Raw genomic sequence first — 22,313 nt, 5'->3', positions numbered from 1 at the left:
GTCCGCCTAAACCAGGTTCATTCATACCAGCACCAGCCAATATCACACATTAACGTCATTTAGGCTGCTGTGAAGTTATTGCCCGCCTCTGTTTACAACATTACAACACCCTGGGGACAACACTGTGCAACATCTTTTTTAACCCATTCCGACTTAAACATACATTTAACCTCCCGCACAGAAAAACCCTACCGTAACATTTTTTCGTAGACCTGCAGCCAGGAGCCGATGAATCAGTAAGTAGAAGAATATTTTGATAGCTGAATCAATTCTTTGCTTTAGTCATTTGTTAAGCAAAAGTGTCGAACATTAGCTGCTTAAACGTGCAGATTTGCTGCTTCTCTTTGTCATTTATGAGTTTATAACAGTCTTCAGTATTTAGACTGCTGGTCAGACAAAAGAAGCAATTTAAAGGCATGACTTTGGACTCTGGGAAAGTCAATAAAAAAGGGATTGTTTGTTGCAGTATTAGTGTTACATCCAAAACTGTTCAACCACAATCAGTTTTTTAAAAAAACTACAATTTGAACCTCCAAATTAAAACACTTTGTTTTAATAAAAGTATATACACACACAGAACAGATCACATCTCTGTCTTAAATATTTACATCTGTTTACACATGAATGTATAAAAGGTAGCTGCATGGTAACATCTGAGGACAAGACCAGACTTAATGTCATTTGTGCCAAACCAAAAGAAAAACAAAATGAACAGAAAATAAAAAAACACCAGTTTAATCTGGTTTAGTATCCTCTTTTTTTCTCTCAGAATCTTTGGATCAGAAGTGATACATATTTTATAAAATAATCATATTTGCCCTCTCACACCACTGCACATGAATGCCGATAATGGTTGCATGAGTCAGAACAACCCATCAGGGGGCAACATTTTCCATCATATGCACGATAGCAACGCTGAAGAAACTGACACACTGACTCACAGAACACTTGCCGTTAGACTAAATATACACAAAATATATAGACGGGCCAGATCATCAGTATAACTACGGCCCAGGCAATAAGGCGTGGCAGCATACAAACACAGACACACTATGTGTGTAAGTGAGCACAACTTTGCTCTGAGAGGACATCAATCCTTTGACAACTAAATAGTTTGAAAGAAAAATTCTTCTCTCTTTATGGAAAGATTTATCTCATCAGTCTCACTTAAATCGCAGACAATGACCGACCCTGCTTCCTTCAGTCTGTAACATCTGGCACATAAAGTTTGAAACATTCAAATTACAACCCCCGATTCCTTTTGACCGCTGATACATTTGTGGCCGACAATGCACACACTAACACATACACACGTACGTCTTAAAATAAAGACGTTTACAAAGGTCAAATGAGTTTTAAATAAAATCAACAGCCATTTCCCTTTCTTTACTTTTTTCCCTCCAACTTTTCACAATAGCTACAACAGGCAGACGGCTTTACAAAATAGAAAGAAATCATACTATATTTACAAAATATATATAGTTTAGTAATTACAAAGGCAGGGTCATAACTTCCAGAGCTTGTTTCCTACCATAACAAGAATGATACTGAATGAGCCCATGATATGACACAAGTAGATGCCCATTAATGAGCAGTTATTGCCGTCTCTTTAATGTATTTTATTATTATTTTTTCCACATTCAATTTAAGGATGTAAACAGATAAGAGGGGATCTGTCTGAATGCTGACCCTGTGCTGTGTGGAAAGACTGTGAAGTCAAAGCAAACGACCACCGCTCATAACTGGGTGCTTCCCCCTGCTGCTCCATCAAGTCGGCTGTAACTGCAGATATCTGACTCAAAACCACCTTTAGAGGGTTTTCAGGGTGGGTCCCTTTGTGACAGAAGCACAGCTGGTGCTTCAAGTCTACAGTGTGCCCTTTATCAGTCTCAAGAGTATCAGGCAAATGAAAAAAGTTCAGCCACATGTGGCCGCTGCGTTGAGGCTCATGTGTGCAGTTAGATAGTTAACTGTAAGAATCCCATGGCGTCTTTGGTTAAACAAGCTGCTGCTCAATTTACTGCGATAAAAAGTACAAAATCAATTGACTGAGCATTTAGGATGCCCTTCATACATGTAGTAAGGCATGAAAAACATGTGTGTCCGACTTTATTTCAGGAGACAAACAACAATCTTTAACATGGAAACTAACCCCTTAAAAAAAATCCAAAACAATCATTCAGTTCAAGTGTAACAGCCGGACACAAGATGTGTCCTACTTCACTGTCTAATCCATTCTCAGCGTTCGTGCAATGGAGGCTTCAAGTTTCCACATCACACAAATGTATCCTGATATTGTACCAGGATAGACCAAACTATTTGCGTTGTCACAAATGATGCTTGTATGCTTCAAAATCAGATTTTCGATGAGCACATGGAAAATGTATGTAAAAACAGCCGTCTGGTGTCGAACAGTGAAGCTCCAACATTCAGCTGTAGGCACAAGAACAAGAAAACACAGTTTTGACTGCCGGAGGACTTTTGGAACTCGTGCTGCATTCCAGTCATAGTTTCATTCACTAGTTGAAATTTTCACATACCAGCCTCCAAGCATGACGGTTAAAGTAAATGAAATACTTTGATGTCTCTTTGGTGAGTATGCACAGGAGAAACCACAAGCAGTTCAGCCTCATTGCACATATAAACAAGTACAACAAGCACTTTCTGAGCTGTCTGGAAACGCAGAATTAAATTGACTTGAAGGCTTAAACATTCAACACATGTTACTTAAAGTAGAGGAAATCTCATCTCTGTCCCCAAATTTGTAAAAACACAAAATAACAGAAAGAAAATAATTCATCCCATTATGAAATGACCTTAAAGGCTTCAGAAATAATCTTTTGGTTTTTTGGTGTCTGAGCCACATGTAGTGTGCTACCTGATTAGATCATTTGTACACTTCCTTTGGCCATAGAAGAGCGGTCAAGCCTTTCTTAAACATACTGAGCACCAGTAGAGGGAAAAAAGAAACGAGCGTGCTCCAGACTTGCGTCACTGCAACAAACACAGACGTCACAAAGACATTCGCTGTTGTGTTCAGATCTGTGAGGGCTGACTGCCGGGAGTCAGCACCTACGAGTCAAAGGTTCAGGGATTGATGCTGCTCATCTGTCCATGGTGTCACGTACAGTCTCCACGCTGTGGATTAATGTCTTGAAAGTGGGGCGGAGTCGAGGTTCACTGCTCCAGCACTCTGTCATGATCCTGTGAATCTGAGGGACACAGAAGGGGACAATTATTGCATCCTACTTTAACCGACAAAGTTCTCTATTCTATTTACTTAGATAAGCCATTCAGTGATATGACATGCTGGCCGTTTATGTTTAGGGCTAAGAATAATATTTTCTTTATTTCCACAGTTTGCTCTTGATAAGTCTTTATCTTCCCGTTCCATTCCAGCTACTAAAGCAGTCAGTTTATCATCTAGGTGGGTAAACTGGAGCTGGTACATGTAATCTTTTGAGATAAAAACCTCTGTTTGTCTAACAATGTAGCTGCAGTTTGTTCTGAGTTACTGACCTCCTTTGGACAATTTTCAGGAGCAGGCAGCCTGTATCCCTGTTTCAGCAGGTCTATGAGATGGTACACAATCATCTGGCCCTGCTTTTCATTTCCCATCTTGTCCATGAACACCTAGAACAGAAAATAAGAAGTTTTCGTTTGGCCTTAATGGAAACTGTGTGGTGAAACGTCTTAAAACTAATGAGAAGTGTTTCCTGTTTCTGAGTGCTCAATCAACTGATTTCTTTAAAAACACAACACACTAACAACACATACAATGATCCCTAATTAGGTTAGTCAGGCAGTTGGCAATTAGGAGCAATTTTAAAATCAAATGAAAGCGAGTAAGGGTTGAACAGGAAAATTGTGAAGTGACAGAAAAGTCAAATTGTCAACAGTAAATTAGAAGAAAGAAGAAGTGTGTTACCGCTGGTGGGCTGCAGTTCTTGTCACTGTAAGTGAAGAGCTCATAGAGGACAACACCGAAACTCCAAACATCTGATGCCACAGAGAACTTGCTCTCTGTCAGCGACTCTGGAGCATACCTGAAAAATACCCAAACTTTTTATATATATCTATATCTATATATAGATATATATATAGATCTATATTTTTTACATATCTAATGTCCTACATTACAAGCAGACCAATATGAAGGATTAAGTAGCACAACAAAATCATATTTTTCTTCCTGTATGAATAACACGGCTTTACATTTAACGTCTGTGTTTACAGATTAGTCATAAAGGGTTACAATACTTGCCACAACTGTAGAAATGGCAGTCAAAAACATTCAACAGTTAACCTGCAAAAATATGAAAATAACTGCTTGAACTTCTAATAAACACATGCAGTGTGTGTGTGTGTGTGTGTGTGCGCTCCTCACCAAAAGATGGGGCTTTCCCCGGGCTCTCTCACAGTGTAGTACTCTTTGTCCTGCGGCAGCACCTTCGTCAGGCCAAAGTCACCGATTTTCACCCTCATCTCACTCTCCACCAGAATGTTTCGAGTAGCCAGGTCTCTGTGGATGTAACGCTTGATGGCAAGGTAGTCCATACCCTAATATATGAATATGATTAAAGAGAGAGAGAGAGATTATAGTTTATATACAGTATGTGCTCATATACACAACTAATATGGAAAAATGCTAGAAGAAAACTTAACTATTCCTCAATCATAATGAATCAATAAATAATGCATATGTTTAATTTGATGTGTAACTATTGACAATGGAGAAAGAAAACTACACAAATTAAATTGTTTTCAGCCACAATTGGCTCCTGATCGTGACCTTATTATTACATTGTTTATTCAATACACATACATGATATTATACCGAACATCAACAACAGCTGTTTTCGCTCTAACACATGCTTATTTTTATCATTAACATATTTTTCCCATTATTTCTTTCATTTAGTGGTTTTGTGATTTCATCATCATCATCATACCACTAGTATAAGTCAAATCTGAACCAGCTGCCCACTCTCAAAATTATTTCAGTGGTGTTAGGGGACAAGAGGATGGGAAAAATAAAGTTCCCAGGCCAGATATGAACCTTGAACTCCTATTTTTTTTTTTTAAATGCTAGTTACACTTGACTGCAGCTCCAGCAAGAATGATCAAAGTCTGAATCCAAACCTGCTGCATCTTCTGCTCTACATTACCTTACAAATCTGTGATGCATAGTGCAGCAGTTTCATGGAATCAAAGTGGTCCTTGTGTTTGATGAGATAATCTCTCAAGCTTCCATAGGGGAGGTACTCCATTATCAGCCGGAGGTTCCTTCGTCCTGCAGAAACAAAGCAGTTAAGTGCGATACTTAAGGGAGAAAATATGGGGAGCGGAGGCCTCTTAGAAAATCTAGATTAATTCCTTTCATGGTCATGGCCATTGACGCCCAAGGCAGCAAATGTGGGAGCTGTAAAGACGTTATCATGTATAACAAAATCTGCCTGGGTGGTAACATCAATACAGGGAACAGTTGTAGGCTGAACGAGCTCTGAAGCCCTCCAAGATCTCACTTGTGAATTGAAATTAATCTGGAAAATCTTTTCCAATCTAAATTTGCTCCGGCAAGGAAGCAGATAAAGGAAAACATGTTTTGTGCTATATTTGATCTACTGTTAGATTGGAGCCTGAGGTGTTTCATTACTGCTTCACACATTAACATTAAATGGCAGTAAGTCATTTATTACACATACAGATATTAAACTATGTGCTCTTACCTGCACTATAGCATACTCCTTTGTATTTGACGATGTTTTCATGCTGAAGGGATTTCAGGATCTCGATTTCCCGCTCAAAGTCTCTGAGGTGCTCGGCCGTGCTGTGCTGCAGCTTCTTCACAGCCACCACCTCCCCTGTGCTGTCCTGCAGCGGGTCGTACCGGCACATCTCCACGCTGCCAAAGTTTCCCTGTGCGCCGCATCAGAGGAGGAATTGGCGACAGGTTAAAACCATTTTATTTTTTTTACTGTCTCAAAGTTCCTATTAACTAATACAGTTAGCGAAAAGTCTAAGTACAAAGGAGAACCATTATTTATGGCGGAAAACTAATAACATTAAATACAGAGGAAGGCAAGATTTCTTTGGAAACTTCATATCAAACAGTGATTGCCAGGAAAGTATCACAAGTAGGGTGAGAACTAAAGAGGAGCCAGAGACTGCCTGGCTCCTCTTAATAAGACATGACCTGATGCGCATTACACAGATGCATAAACTAGGTTGTTAGTGATGCATACTTCGTGCACGAGGATTCGTCACTAATAAAGACACTGCTATACATGCAATTCTTGCCATTGCCATCAAAGCGTGGCAATGCCATATCATATCATTTTGCCTATAAAATAAAAAAAAAACAATTGTGAAGAATGCTCATTATAATTTCCCAGAGCCCAAAGTTATGTCTTCAAACTGCTGCTTTTGTCCAAAAAAACAGTCCAACACCCACACTCTTTACTCTCATGAATGACAAAGAAAAGCAGCAAATCCTTACATTTAAGAAGCTGGAGGCAGTAAATGTTTGACATTTTTGAATGACAAATGACTGAAAAGAATCGTTGATTACTAAAACAGTTGGTGATTAACTTTTATTTGATCAACTAATTGATTGATCAACTAAATGTTTTAGCTCTAGTGTTAAAAACAGCTGAGAAGAAAGTTATTACAACTGTATATTATGTACACATGAAGATATTATCTAAATACTTCAAAGGAGATAAAAGAGAATTGTAATTAATAAAAATGCAGCGTGTGCGTGTCTCACTTTGCCAAGCTGCTTGAGAAAGATGAGGTGCCTCTCCTCAAACTGAGCGGGCTCCTGGCTCTCGGCGGCCCACGGGAAGCCGTTGCCTCTCGTCCTGTTGGGCACCATGTCACTCTCCACCAGCAGCTCATAGTCTGCAACACGCAACAACATACAAAATCTTGATAAAACACTACTTTATGAGCATGTGCACGTTTTGTGCTTGTTCATTTTCCAAACTACCTGGTGTGAAGAGGCTGTTGAGATCTCTGATAATTGCTCTGAATGAGGGTCGGTGTGACGGCTCGTAGTCCATACAGCTGTTGATCAGGTTGGCCAGCTCTGTCCATTTAGGAGCCGGCAGCTGGTGCCTGTCTTCGTAGAACAAGTTCTTCTGCAGAAGAAAAAAGTGCAAGTCAAACTGCATGTGTTCAAAGTCAAACTCAGCTTTGTACATTTATTATGAAGCTACAGCCAGGAGCTAATGATTGGAAATGGGGAAACAGCTAGCCTGGCTCTGCCTTGCGAGTCTGTGAGGCCGGGCAACCAGGGTTTTCAACCTTTCATCAACATTTCCCAAAATGTCAAACTACTCCTGTGATACAGATCCCTCTCAGTAAGTCAATACTCCCAAAGCATCCATTTGATTTTCTGACCTTGGAGCAGTCCAGGGTGCTGAGCGGTTTGTCTCCACCACTGCAGATCTCCCAAAGAGTGGTCCCAAAGCCCCACTTGTCTGTGGCTAAACTCAGGTTTTGGGGGTTTTCAATGCACTCAGGGGGCACCCATGGGATACGCTCTACCAGAACTGGTAAAGCACAGAGGAAGGGAGACACATGAGTGGATGAGACAGTAGAGATTGACAGCAAGGAGATCACACCAAATCAAACTATTGCATTACACAGGTGTGAGGCAAGACATGCAACCATCTGCTCACCTTCCTTGGGCAGCACAGTGATGCTGATACCCGGGTCGCTGAGTTTGATGAAGGGCAAGCTGCCCGTCGTCCGATCCTCCTCTCTGATAAGAAGAACATTCTTGGCACAAACGTTTCCATGAATGAGGTTCTTATCCTCCTGTGTGCAGATGTGACAGGTAAATAAATTACTTCTGTGTGAGCAAATCACACAAATGTGTTCCAGGGAGAAAGTTTTATTCACTTTTTCTCTAGGAGGTAGATTGCATCATGTCTTACCAGGTAGTGCATAGCCCAAGATAGCTGCTTGGCCACTTCTAGCTTCCAGGTGATGTTCACACAGCTTTTATTCTTTTTCAGGTAGGTGTCGAGGGAGCCGAATTTACCGTATTCCTGCACCATCATGTCTGACAGGGAGATCAATTTATTAGTTACTACTTTCTATCAAACAAACCTTCGTTCAAGCAGTTTGTGTTTTACTGCGGCTGATTTCCTGTGATTTGTTCAGTAGGTCGACGTGTTTGACAGGCCGAAAGACTCCAATGATAGCATGGATCTGATGTCCTCTGTAGCCTGTGCTACTCATGGTGTAGCTGAATAATATGTTCTGCAATTAATTCTGGTAGTTAAATCAGTGAAGTTTGCCGAATCTGCACCCAAAGCGGATTCTGCGGAAAGTTCACTTGAGGTCTCTTTTGGACTGGATGAGTTGTGGGTTCAGACAGCCCATCAGCATTTACGGACTTTTCCAGGAATATACCAGCAAAGTTCTGGATTTTTGAAATAAGTCAACTGATACTTTGAAAGGAGTCATAGACAGAGATATGGTGCAAACACAATAAATTTTCTCTTCCCATTAATTTCTTCATCCATGTTCTGCAACCTACAACCTACTTTGGCAAAAGTCATCTACATGAATAGTACTTGAGTAATTGTACTTGGTAACATTCTATCCCCGTACGTGTTTTCACTGTTCTTGCTGTATTTGTCATCCTTTCTTTGTGATCGAGCTCTGTTGACCCTTATTACAATCTTTTTGGTAATCTGATATTCTTCTTCATGCCTTCCATGTAGTTGTTCTGAATAAGTATTGCTTTGAATTACCCTGTGTTACACTGTGCATTTCACAAAATAAAACACTTTGAGTTTGATTTCTATAAAGAATAGAACATCCTGGCAATACTTGTGTCTTTTTTCCAAGTCTTTCATTCACCATAATGTTTCTTTTTCTTTGCGGTTTGCTCTTCTCCTGCTCTAAGAACTGTGAATTGCTAAGCTTTCCTGCTATGAAGTGTGTGGGCAGTTTCAGGTAGAGTGAACCATTTGTGACATGATGATCTTTAAGGACTTGTCCAGTCAAGAGTGAAGGGTCAGGACACAGCACAGAGCAGGTCAGCAGGTCAGAAACCTTATTTCCTGTTTGACTGACTCAGTCAGCTGACTCAGAACAAGAGTCTCCTTGCCTTTCTTTGAATCATATGTAAAACACATTCTGTTTAGTTTTGATATCAATATGCCTTTCATATTGATATATAATCAAGATCTTAAACCGTCCTCCTTATGTAGTGAACATAACCATGATGATTCATTACTGTTTGACTATTTCTTTACCCGTAGTGTTTGTGTGTGTGTGTGTGTGTGTGTGTGTGTGTGTGTCTGCGTGTTGTTGACTTACTCTCATTGCCACAAACACACACGCCATAGTTGAGGAGTAGGTGCTTGTGGGAGAGCTGGCTCATCATACTGGCTGCTTCGAAGAATGACTGAGAGAGAAAACGACAGAAGACAGCGCGTTTACTCGTCTCCTCCTGACTGAATATGAAACCAGAACCAATATGTTTTTTTCATCATTCAGTCAACAAGCTGACCTCTGAGTAGTTGCGGTGAGCCTTGTCTAGGATCTTAATAACCACGTCCATCTGGTGTACCTCTCCGTAGTCACCCAGCTCTTTCCTGACACCGCAGAAGATCTTGGTGAACGTTCCTTGGCCCAGACTATCGTTCTAAAACACAAGAAATGTACTGTGACAATAAAAACACTACTTCGTAAAGGAGTGCATTCACTGTTCGCCAGGTACGTTTTTGCTCAAAGTCACAAAAATAAAACCGGGCATTAGCTTCTGTTTGAATATGTGTAATACGGGCGCCCCAGTAGCTCAGCAACCCATGAGGCTCTGTCCTCACTGCCGCGGTCTTGCCATTTACTGCATGTCATCCTCCCCTCTCTTTCATCCCATTTCCTGTCATCTCTGAAGCTGTCCTGTCAATAAAGCCATGATAAGGCCAAAAATACAGCATGCCTTTCAGACTGAAGGGGAATACAGTAATGCAGCAATTGGACAGTATGACAATGTGTTTTTTGAACGTTAAAGCATGTAAACCTACTCTAGAAGTAACCCAAAATGAAACAACGAACCTGAAAATAAGCATAATATGTCTCCTTTATGTCTTATTTACAAGCTGCTGTAACAGCAGCATTGCCCATAGAGCTATATCTATACATCAAATTATTTGTCCACTATTAAATTAATCGCCAAATATTTTGGTAATCGCAAATTTTCAGTTTTGTTTTTTTTCCCGAGCTTTTTAAATGTGAAATTTTGTGGTTTCTTGACTCCTCTATGACAGTAAACTTGATGTCTTCGTGTAGACAAAACAAGGCATTTAAGGACATGATTGCAGCGTCTCATTCGCAGGTCGTTAAATGTTTCGGGTTGTTATTGTTGTTATTATCTTTCTTCAGAATCGTTTACCCCACATTTAAGATCCAAGAAAATACATTTAAGGTCAGGATCTCCAAAGCTCTTCAATAGGCTGAACACAAGTTAAAAACAGGAAGACTAAAAAACACTTGTTTAAGCTGCTGAGCCATAAGCGAGAAGACAATATCGCAGCAGAGAAAAAAACCCCACAGCTCTCCAATTAGAGGAATGGCTTCTGTGGTTTTCCTGTGATAGACCTGCTATGCAAAACTTTGGTGCCTTAACAACAAAAAACATGGTAAGACGGAAACGGACCAGTCGCTGAGGTGAGAACACTGTTGCACACAACAACAGACATGTCCACAGGGACTACTATTGACAGCAGGTGGATCAATTGAGGAAGTCCTTTTGTTAACTGTGTTGACCTCACTGACCCCACAGGAGTCATCATTATATTTGTTGCTTAATGGTTGTTTCACAATTACAAAGATAGTGGCCCGTGTATATACAGTTCGAACCTTTCCCTTCAGGGCAAGAAATCACATACAAAGACCTTTTTCATACTTGTTATAGCGTGTTATATTTTCTACAAACCAACACAATAACAAGCGTCAATGCATCTAATCCTAAAGGCTAATTCCACCTACCAAGACTGAATAAATGGCCTAGTCATGGATGCTTGTATGCCTTTTGTCAGGTGAGAGGAGAAGCAGGAAGTCAAAAGAGGATTATCTTACTATGATGAGGTCCTCTTTTCGGATCTTGTGGAAGACCATTTGGCTGATGTCATGCTTGTGGAGAGAGGGAGACAGTGAAACTTCTGTCCCTTGATTATTTCTACACACCAGCAGGTTGGATTTATCTGAAGAAAGGGGAAGGTGGAGACGGATTAGGACCCATTAAACTTAATTTGCGACTCTGTTAAAAGGCAATTGTAAAAATTCAATTCCTTCACCATGAATAGCAGCATGAATAAAAACCTTTGTGTGTTTTAGTACTGAGTCCACTAGGGTACATTAAACACATAGAATACATCGTAGTGAAACACTTTAGTTAATAAACAATACATTTCTATCAGCGACACTACTCGCTACCCACTCATCCCCAACAACTTCAAACACAATGTCGACAGAGCCTTAAAAAGCATCATGATATAACTTCCAATTTATAAATATAAGGCCTTAAAAGTCAATTAATATTCTTAAATTTAAATCTGTGAGGTCACATTTCTGATGTTCCTTTAAATCTACCACTAAACTATGTACTGTCTTTTTTACTTCGTACTTGGCAACATGTAGACTCACCTAACTCTTTCTTGTAACCATAATCCTACATAAAACCCTCTTTAAGGGACCAAATATACAAATAACCTTTAAACTGACATGCAAGGCTAAAATCAGAAAAAGACAATGTGTCCGAAAGTCTTAAATCTGGTTAAAAACAAATCTTAAAACGTAAGTGTCTGATAACTGTAGACACCCTGTTAAAGCTGGCTTTACTTCAGCTGACATGGTGCCTCATTGTTTATGTTTATGGATGAACATGTGTTATGGAGTGGAACATGGGAAAGCAAGATGCAGCTCTAAAACTGTAGTGTGTCAATGATTAAAAGCTCCCATGTGCTGACCAATAATAACTGCATGGTCTTGCTGTGACTAAAACCAGCCTGTAAGTAAATGGTCAGACGGTCAATAGCCACTTGACCCAAGAGTCTGTACTGGAGTTTTCATTGGAAGATAAGATACATTTCCAAGACCCTTGTGAGGGGCTCTAAACCAGGGGTAATTGGTTGCCTTGATATGGGATGTTGAACTTGGAGCATTCGTTCACCTTTAAACTCTTATATTGCTTATTAATTGCTTTCAAAAGGCCAGCGTTTGTATTTTGTGGTCAACAAATCATTTCTGAGCAACCAAAAAATTAAGGCAATTTTTTTGCATCTGCAGCTTGCATTATCTCTGCATATTTTAGAATTTGCACAGGGTATTGTTTCAATTGAACTTCAATAATCAATTCTGTAATTCTTTTATTGGTGCATTTACAATTTGCCAATTTTACTGTACATGTGTTATTTTACCTGTCTTAATATGCATGTGGCTGTACATATTCTTCTTGGTCTACGTTTGAATGTCTTGCTTACCTTTCAGGGTGGGTGGGCAGCACCTAGTCAGCTGGAATGTGTATCCATCAGTGCGGAGCGCCTCCTTCTGGTAGCAGTGCAGAAGTTCCCTGAGCGAGCCAAAGCTCCTCTTAGCACCACTCAGGATGTACTGTCCTGCCTCTGTCTTCACAATCTGACAGTGTTTATAGTCCACCATAGTTTCATACTGAAACCAAAAGACAAAAGATTAAAGTGAAGTTGAATGTACTTATATTACGGTAAGACTACAAAGTATTAATATGTGTGAGAGTACTTCACACTGATAATGCTTACCCCCACCACAAAGGACATGAAGTATTTGTCGTAGTCCCTGGGGCTGCAGCGGAGAATGTACAGGCCTTGGTGGTTACCATAGCGACGCAGCTTACCAATCGTAAACTCCATCCTGTGATCAAAGAGACATAATTCTTCTGTGTCTGTGTGTGTTTGTGAATGGTTCTGTGGTTGTGGGAGAACACGTGTCACGTGTTATATCTGTACATAGGTGTGAAACTCACGATACAGGGCCGTGGCAATAGCTCTGAAGGCACTCCAAAAGTCTTGGTGGAGCCACCTCTTTACACAGGTAATGATGGGCGTCTGCAACCAGCCTGTAATAGCCATCAACTAACGAGACGAATGATAGAGCCTCTGAAAGCAAGTGAAACTCCAGCTCCTTTGTGGTCAGACAGAAAGAAACAGAGTGTGGAGATTTAATAGCAAAGTCAGCAATGTATAGTATATATAAGTGTAATATGATACCATCAGCTACATTGAACACCAGAATATGTATAGACAGAGTACCTCTTAGTATTTGTGGGAAAATTTGTATTACAACAGCATTAGAGCAAAAAACGACAAAAAGAGGAGATGTAGACATGCAGTGCCTGAAATAAATTTATAAAACAAGCATTTAAGCCATATATAGTATATTAGTCATTTTTGATTTTTCAACTGAGTACACTTCAGACTTCAAAAAGCAAATATTCACAAACCTAAGCAAATCGTTAACTAACTGCAACTAAATTGACGATCAAAGCTGCCTTTCAAACACATGAAGGACAGATGTTTCTGTTTCTTAAATCCAGCTGCTGTAAAACGCTATTGGAACACTTGGCTCTTACAACAGAGATGCAGTCATTTAAACACATTCCTGACACCAGCCAAGCTGATTAAAGCAGAGCAGTGGTTGTGAATCCTTAAGTTGGTGTACAGACAGTAGCGCACTAGATTAGAATAACGTAGAGTAAATAAAGTGTGTACTATACCAGGATCTTGTTGTCCTGTCTTGTGAGTGTAACTACGCGACTCTCCATAGAGCCTTCCTTATTGGCCTGTTTGATGCTGATGTCGATCACCTCTGGGAAGTCACAGTATGTCTGGAGCTCCTGGAGACCAAAAAAGAGGACAAAACCATCTTTTACATTTGTATTAGATGAAGAAGCATGCACACACATGCATTCCTGTCATTACTGGGAATTTTATCCAACTCCTGCAGCTCCATCTATTGGTAAAGTGGTGTACAAATGCATTACCACAGCAGCATGAACCCATCTCCTGCTCCTCACCTCCTCTGCTCCCTCCTCGTCTTTCCCTTTTGACCACTGGATGCCCTTGTTGCCCATGACAACGATGGTAACCTCTCGAGCAGAGAGGTCTGTGACTTGGAAGCGCTCAGAGTAGAGGGATGGTAGCAGCGTTTCCAGGCTCATAAGGTATTTGAGCTTGAGGTTACACACAGTGGCCTTGCACTCGCTGAACTGCTGGATGAATTTCTTGAAGCGATAGCGGATCCTCTTCCGAGTCAAGACGTTGTATTCCTGGATGCGGCTTCGCACGCACCTTGGCAGGAAGGCCTTGTAGCTGAAAGCAGGGAAGGTTTGGTTAGATTAAGATGGAGTTGACAGTATCTTCGCACGCACCTTGGCAGAAAGGCCTTGTAGCTGAAAGCAGGGAAAGTTTGGTTAGATTAAGATGGAGTTGACAGTAACAAAAAGAAGAGGAAATTAATGATAATTCACATGAAGGACAGAGCTGTGCATGATGTGTCCACCCCAGGAGAGTCAGTCAACAATCATCACAAAATGTGGTGTAACACATAATGAAACTATCTTGATGCTCCCTGTGTCATGAGGAGCCTGCCACACTGCTGATTATTCATGACCTGTAGCGCATTCACAGCCACGCAACAACCACCTATTTCACAATATTCAAATGAGTGTGCAGCATATGTATGAGACTAAATTTGGCTAGAATTTTGTTTATCAGAAGATTGTTGTATGAGATAAAGATGCCTTGTGGCGTTTACAAACAAACTTACCAAAATGTATTGTGTGTGTCCGCAAGGTCTAATAAACTTGAAGACTCTGTGAGCTTAAACATTTTTAAAGCTGATTTTGGAAGGTTTGAAACACGCATTGTTTACGTCAACTTGCAGGACTCATGACCCACAGAGATAAACAAAATGGAGACAGACTCATAAACAATCTTTTCCGTAGAGTTACTGGAGATAAATAAAAGATAAAAAAACTCATTGTACAGGGCTCCAGGGTGCTATCAGCAGATCAGATTTGAAAGAAATTGTGTTATTGGGTGCACCTTAATCAAGTGAGGGTGCATCAAAATGAAAAACTTAGGCACACCAGTCAAACCACTATAAAATATTGGTCTGGAGCCTTGTGGCACCTAATGTAATATTATATATTTTTTTAAATCTCATCTTGTTACCTTGTGTGAGGGAGTGCACTCTACCTGGTGTCGTTGCAGATGCTCACAGGTGACTGACCGCTCTCTTTGGCGAGCCTCATCATGTCGAGCACCGCCATGCCCAGGCACTCCTCCTGGGCTTCGTGATTCACTGGAATTTGTACCGAGCCATTAAGAAAGTCACTACGCCACTGAAGGAGGAGAAAAGACACAAGAAAAAAAAAGAAAGTCAAATTGAAGAAGCAGAAAGACTGACAAAAAGGTTTGGAAGGGAGAGGAGGCTAAGCACATGCCAAGAGCAGAAGCGCCGAAATTCACAGGTCTGAACACAATCTTAATTGCACAGTATGAGAATAAATACTTCTTGTCAATAAACAGAAACAAGCCTGGATGAGTTTTGGGGATTTATTTGCAACCAATTTTTGGTTGTCAGACCAAGCCCTCAAATTTAGTAACACCTCTGATTTAAGATTTATCCACCAGATTTACACTAATCAGACTGATTGTATCTGTGTGTGTTTTAAAGCAGAAACTCATTTTACTCAGCATTACTTCAACAAACTCATTACTGGTTAAGTTGTCGGGATGAAGTCTAGCTCCACAACCGCAGGCATCTGTATGTAATAACCATTCTGTCAATGTGTTGTTGGAGATAACAACAAAGCTGCAAGTATTCACAAAAGCATATGATTCCCAAAAGCTGGTGGGAAAGCAAAAAAAAGAGAGACTATTTACAGCACATGCACAATTGTGCAGACACAGACAAAGACACAGTGAAAAGAACCTAGAGGTACCCTTGTTCCCCATTTTTCACACTTTTAGATCACTCATACTACCCCACGTCCTGGTTTCTCAACTTACACAAGGGGACGGCTGTCGAGTCAGACAGAGTGGCGGGGAGAACCCCAATATCTTCATACACCCCAAAAAATACTAACCTGAAAAAATTGGTACGCCATGACACAATCATCCATCACAGGGCTCTCCATCCCCTTGGACGCGCCATAGCGATGGGCGTACAATGAACTGCCACTGTTATGCCAGCCAGGAAAATAGTATCTGGACAGAAAAGGAGGCCAGACACAATCCAGTAAGAGAAGGAATTCAAGCATTAAACAACAGATTAAGAAAAAGAAATGTAATATCTACCTGATTCTGAACTGCAGGCTCTCACTTGCTGGCTGGTGCAGTTTAAAGATGTGATTAGGAGGGAACCATATCCGGTCATTTTCCCTCATCAGACCAAACAAGCTGCAGTACACTGGAGCGATCCCTGGAAAGAGAAAGGAAACGTAAGCTTCAATAAAAGTGGCTTAAACCAGATGTGCGTTATGGATGAACGGACTGAAATTACTTGACCATATTCCTATAATTCTATTTGCGCCAACTGGCATCATTTTGAGAACAATTTATTCGAGCTTTAACAGCACACATTTCCTGACCCTAAAGAACAACAACACAATGGACAATATTTAGATATACACAAAGTCATGCATCTACTGTGTGTTTACTCACACAGAACTTGTGTTGTGGCAAAATTATAGACTGCGAGCTACTGTGCTTTGAAAAGAACACATATTGTAGCAACCAACTCACTTCTCTCAGTAGTGTGTTTCAGAGGAGTCAGTTGTTTAGACACAATTAAGTAAAAAGCAAATCCTGGCTGCTTACAGTGGTCACACAACATTCACATTAAAGGAGTGGTTCACCCAAAAATGAAAATTCAGTCATATTTAATCACCCCCATGCTGATGGAAGGATGGGTGAAGTCTTGTAGTCCACAAAACATTTGTGGAGCCTTACAGCAAAACAGAATTGCAGAACTCAACTAAACAACTGAAGTAGATGGGGACTTGTTTTAAAACAAACAAACAGCTCACTCGGCCCCAATTGATTTGAAAACATTTAATTCAACCATTTTAAGACTGAACTTTTCACTGTAGCAGCTAAGCTAAAAGCATTAGCGCATACCCCATCTGAAGTGGGTGCAGAGTTCGATCACACATTGAGGGTGTAAAAAATGTCCTTTAAAATCACTTTGGAATCTTAAGTGTGCAGAGACTTGGATTAAGATGAGATGCATGGAACTGTGGTTTTTAGTTGTTGTTGTTTTACATTTTAAAACAAGTCCCCATATACTTCAGTTGTTTAGGATAACGCTGCAATTTGATGTTTTGCTCTGAAGCTCTAGAAATGTTTTGTGGACTACAAAAGGGTGTGTAGACCCTGACTGTATTTCCATTATTGGGCAAACCTATCCATTAAGGGCTTTTATGAGTTTGCATGTTTACCAGGAGTTCTGTTGAAAATGTCCAAGACATTCTGATAATGAAAGAATGATGCCAACAATCTTTTACTACTTCCCCTTGAGAATTATTATCTACTCTGGGATCATTGAATTCAGGATTGCTTGAGGTAAGCACCAACAATAGTAGGTTGTTTTTATTAACTTTGCCAAGTGGGTCACTAGCAGACAGAAATGTCACTCTACAGCAGGAAGCACTCACAAGCGTGAAGCAATAGTATATGGATGCTGAAGAGGAAGTACGCTCAACCACAACAGGGGAAGTGAAGTCAGTGTGCTAAGAATGTTGATCTTTAATAAAGTCCTACCTTGTTTATTACTATTATTACTATATCAAATAACTCAATAAGCAATGTACTGCAGAGTAAATTAGTGCACTTGTACACATTAGGAGCTATGATCCATTGCATTATACTATTCTATTCAGGTTGGATGACAATGTCTGCCATTTGTTCTTTCTGAATAGTTGACTTTTCCTCAGCGTGCTGAAAACCTATAGTTGGAGAGCAGGAAACTAACTGCTGGGAAGGTGAACATGTTTGACTTCATCCTGAGGGTGATGTCATATCGCAACATATCCCCTTGCATGAGATAATCTCCTGTTGATGGTTCCTCTATCCTTGTACTGCTCACTAATGCAGTAACCTAATATGAAACAGAGTACACATGTCTGAGTATCACCAGATGGAAAGAGCACATAATAGTCCCTCACATTAATGGTATTTAACGTCAGTACCATTAAACCCTTAGAGGTGGACATGTAGTCTGGAAAAAAGACGAACAAGCGAACAAAGGAGGTTGAACTTTAAAAAAGCAAAAGCAAGGGGATGCATAAAAACTGGAAGATAAAAAGGAGAGAGAGAGTTTGTCTCTTATCAACCTAAGAGGGGATGGAGCAAGAGAGTGTGGTGGAGACAGATAGAGCTGACGTGGAGAGGAAAACAGCCACAACAGTCCACAACTTCCTGATTTTAGGTTGCTCGAAAGAGAAGGCGAACATGGTGCTCTTTTTCATGAAATAAACAATGGATCAGCTGCATTTGTGGAAACACTTCCAGGAAATCTTGTAAGGAAATAAAACTGGATGAATTTTTCTCTTAGAAAAAACAAAAACATGCAGAATAGAGTATCTGCACACACAACTATGCAAATACGATTTTTCCGTGTATGACACGTGCAAAAAAAAACAACACATGATATAGTATAATTCATTTCTTTACACATATTTACATAACATCAGAGTGGAACAGTGGCACTTCAAGTTCATTGTCCAACAGTGAACCGTCCTGAGTGACTGAGAATAATCTAAACCAAAGCGGATCATGGCTGAGGTCCTTTAACTGCACTGTCACGAAATGGCTACGGGATGTTGGTTCACGATATTTCCACTGTACTGAAGTGTCCAAAAAAGGATCCAGCTTTTCTCTAGATATACATATGGGCCAAGATGGCGACTTGAGTTTGCGACTTGGACTCGAGTTGCACTTAAGTCACATATTCTGTCACTTGAGACCAAAAAGTCCTAAAAAGACTTAAGACTCGACTCGACATCAATATTAGGAAAATGTCTGATGAGCTGAATGTCATTTCCTCATGCGTAACCTTATGCATCTGGCGCATGCTGCATGCGACCAAAAATGACAGCAACACTATAGCGGCAAATACAATAACTACTGCTGCACTCCCATCGGTCATAAGATTTGCCTATAAGAACTACAACAAGACACACCCGGATAGGTCAGTCACTTGGTAATGTGAAAGATACCTCAGTGCCAGCGACACAGGCTTAGTACAGTGTGCTACTTACATGTAAACCTAGAACTGATGGCAAGCAAAAAAAAAAGCATGTTTTTTATGGGTTTCATTCCAAAACACAAACATTTCTTTCAGGAATAAAAGTCAAGACTCAAGATAGCCAATAATTCCAATGATATTTAATCATGAGCTTTATATTCATGCAAGGAATCATTTTCGTCACTCAAATAAAGGTGCCAATTTTCAAAAGAATGGTTGAACAAAACTGTTCTTGTTTTGATATCACCAGACTTGAAGTATATTTCAGATAATTTGGTGGCAATAGTGTTTTGCATATCTACTATAGCTGTATATTTATGTTGCAAAGCAAAATACAATTATTAATTTTAAAGAACAGCTATTTTTTTTTCAGATTGCATTGCAATTGCCAGTTTAGCGTGATCAAATACCAAACAACTAATCAGTGCTGAAAAATACTCTTTGCTGAAAGATAAAGGAGTGATGTTAATACAGTACATGGTTTGAATTCCTTGGATATAACTATGCAGTGTTCTAAGCAGACCGGATGGCATGCAGCAGGTGATAGAACGCTCATTACAACCATAAGAGACTTGACTTGGACTTGCAAAAATGAATTGTGAGCATCTCTGCATGTTGGAAACAAAACAGCAACAACAGTTAATCGTCTAAAAAAAATGCATTGGGGCAAAAAATGTTAATGCTCGCTGGCATGCATTCTTAAAGTTTCTGAACTCTACTGAAATGATGAACAGCATTCTTCCAAAAGATATTCCCTCATTTGGTGTGGGAGATTTTGGCTTTTCCCATGTATGCTTTGAGATGGGAAGCACGCTTTTGGTATGTGTGTGCTTGGTTGGAGACCGTCCAACTGCTGCTGCTAACCAGGTTTTGGCTAAAGATTCAGTCATGTTACACTTACGTCCTGGGAGTATTTGCCATTTCCTACTGATTTCTGCTTCTGCCTGTATGAAGGACAAATTGAAGCAGGCATTTCCTGTTTTGGAATTTCTATCCTGTTCTGGCAGACCTGCAGGTCTGAATCTGAAAAAAATATTTTTGCTCCCACAATCAAATCATTGGGTTGCACTGTGCAGAATAATGCTACAGGCAGAGTTACAAAAATGGAAGTCTGTTTTCACATTTATCACTGAACATGTACATTTTCTATGTGCTCACTGAGAATCCCCTTCTAAGAGGTAAATCTAGTTTGCAAGCCAATCCTGTACCAGTATTCAGCATAGACGAGTGTGACGTGAAAACATGAAACTTCAAGAGTACATACACTGAGAATGGACTTAAAGTCCGTGTAAAGCAGAAATAAATTTGTGTTATGAGTTTGTCACACCACAGAAACATGTGTCATTGACCACTGAGTCAAATTTGAAAGATTAAAAAAATTGCCAAGTATATAAAATTAGGTCTTAAATAATGGAAAAACAAGTACTTCTCTCTGCTGTGAAACGCTGGGGGCGTGTCAGTTAGAGGCACTGGACTATCATTGTGCTGTCAGACGGACTCCACTCAGGGAATGAGGCCAAATCATGTCATGCAATAACATTTGCTAACATTACATGGGCATGACAGGATGCACAAATGTAAAATCACTTTCAGGATTTGCACCTTCAGCAAAATGCATTTAATTGCCCTTAAACAGTTAGACCTTAGATCTGGCCAAAAAAAAATCATCAACATTTTTGTCATTTTCCTTGTAAAAATATAAGTTTTTGCTTTCTTCTTGCGTCTCGGGGAGTAACGTCCCGTGCGCGAGAAGTCACGTTTTCAGCACGAGGACATTCACTCACGTGCAAAACCACGCAGCGGCACAAACAACATGGAGGGAGGAGAGAGATGCGCCTTTTGTAGCTGGAAATACAGTCATTATTTTGAGTTATTAAAAACACACACACACACACACACACACACACACACACACACAAATGCCTGATCAAGTAGGAGACATTTCGTGAAAAATAATTGCATTTTCATATATTCTGGAAAATATGACCGATGTACCTGGTTTACCAATAGAGTCACTGCTACACTGTGTTTGGAAATGAGGCAGTTGTTTGTTCTACCTTTTCATGCATTCTCAAACGAACAGACTACAAACTACAGTATATTTCAGTCTCTGGCATGATTGCTCTGCTAAGTTTTACCCACATCAGTAATATAACAATGAAAATGAACTATTTAAGTAAAGTACCTCAAATTTGTACCTAAGAACAGTAATTGGGTTAACTGTACTTTTTTATCTAAAAGTTTTATCTAATCACTGGTTGTTCTAAATTTTCGCAATAAGATTTTAATTTTTACTGCAAATATCAGTTCCAAATATCAGTTATTGGTTTCTTTGATTTCTTATCATTAGTATCGTCATCGGCCCTGACGAAGCCATGTCGGTCGACCCCTACCTGGGAATGTGCCTTTTATTTTCAATGTCTGTGTATAATGAAAAATAACTGTGAAGAGGTGTTATATTTGAGACTTTTCGCTGAAACGATAATGATTAACCCAGATGCATTTAGAGATGCAGTGGTGTCTCAGCGAGGTGTACAGCACAAACAAAAGCAGAACTTCACAATGTTGCAGAATCAACCAGAAATGTGATGAAATGTGTGTGGGCAGACAATAGAACTGAAATCGTCCTGTGACTCACCACACGCTTTCGCTGCACTGATGCACAGTTCCTCTGCTATGTACTCCCCAGGTGGAAACGTGAGAGTACTTTCTGGACCGTTGGGCCCATCCCCTCCTCCATTCTTCCCCCTGTAGTAAAGGTGGACAGTGAGGCAGGTGGCTTTTACATCCTGCTTTGGGTCGAGTTCGAGTTCGGTGGGTTGGTCGAGGTCGGGTAGGAGGCCATTGTGATGTGCTGTCGGACTGGAGGTGGGTGGCTCCATGTCTGTCAGCATAATACAGGCCATGTGCTTTTTAACACAAACATCCACCTGTCAGGAGACAAGGAATAAGAAACAGGTAAGAATATGAATGAGTAAAAAAGTTCATTATGTACAGTAGTT

At 40.2% G+C, this 22,313-nt stretch overlaps 1 protein-coding gene and 1 long non-coding RNA gene across 2 annotated transcripts in view; one reads left to right on the top strand and one right to left on the bottom strand.

Annotated features, from left to right (window-relative positions):
* Positions 1-537: 537 nt before the first annotated feature.
* LOC115592324 (tyrosine-protein kinase JAK2-like) overlaps positions 538-22,313 on the bottom strand; it is a 32,282-nt gene continuing 10,506 nt past the window's right edge. Inside the window, exons 2-24 of the mRNA XM_030434929.1 lie at positions 21,950-22,241; positions 16,362-16,485; positions 16,151-16,271; positions 15,258-15,403; positions 14,075-14,369; positions 13,775-13,894; positions 13,025-13,182; positions 12,801-12,912; positions 12,507-12,693; positions 11,104-11,228; positions 9,533-9,667; positions 9,340-9,427; positions 7,944-8,071; positions 7,686-7,824; positions 7,405-7,556; positions 6,992-7,142; positions 6,770-6,903; positions 5,730-5,919; positions 5,169-5,293; positions 4,388-4,560; positions 3,929-4,046; positions 3,520-3,633; positions 538-3,212 (exon numbers count right to left, since the gene is read on the bottom strand). Coding sequence (XP_030290789.1) covers positions 3,105-3,212; positions 3,520-3,633; positions 3,929-4,046; positions 4,388-4,560; positions 5,169-5,293; positions 5,730-5,919; positions 6,770-6,903; positions 6,992-7,142; positions 7,405-7,556; positions 7,686-7,824; positions 7,944-8,071; positions 9,340-9,427; positions 9,533-9,667; positions 11,104-11,228; positions 12,507-12,693; positions 12,801-12,912; positions 13,025-13,182; positions 13,775-13,894; positions 14,075-14,369; positions 15,258-15,403; positions 16,151-16,271; positions 16,362-16,485; positions 21,950-22,217 — 3,411 coding nt within the window. The 5' untranslated portion in view covers positions 22,218-22,241 and the 3' untranslated portion in view covers positions 538-3,104. The remainder of the gene's footprint in view (positions 3,213-3,519; positions 3,634-3,928; positions 4,047-4,387; positions 4,561-5,168; positions 5,294-5,729; positions 5,920-6,769; positions 6,904-6,991; positions 7,143-7,404; positions 7,557-7,685; positions 7,825-7,943; positions 8,072-9,339; positions 9,428-9,532; positions 9,668-11,103; positions 11,229-12,506; positions 12,694-12,800; positions 12,913-13,024; positions 13,183-13,774; positions 13,895-14,074; positions 14,370-15,257; positions 15,404-16,150; positions 16,272-16,361; positions 16,486-21,949; positions 22,242-22,313) is intronic.
* On the top strand, positions 12,950-15,601 carry LOC115592329 (uncharacterized). Its single transcript, XR_003986117.1, has 2 exons — positions 12,950-13,092; positions 13,825-15,601. It is a non-coding gene; the product is annotated as an uncharacterized LOC115592329 (long non-coding RNA).

Source organism: Sparus aurata, chromosome 12, assembly GCF_900880675.1.
Source record: "Sparus aurata chromosome 12, fSpaAur1.1, whole genome shotgun sequence".
Lineage (NCBI taxonomy): Eukaryota > Metazoa > Chordata > Actinopteri > Spariformes > Sparidae > Sparus > Sparus aurata.
Note: the sequence above shows the minus strand (reverse complement) of the source record. Positions and strands in the feature narration are given on the sequence as shown.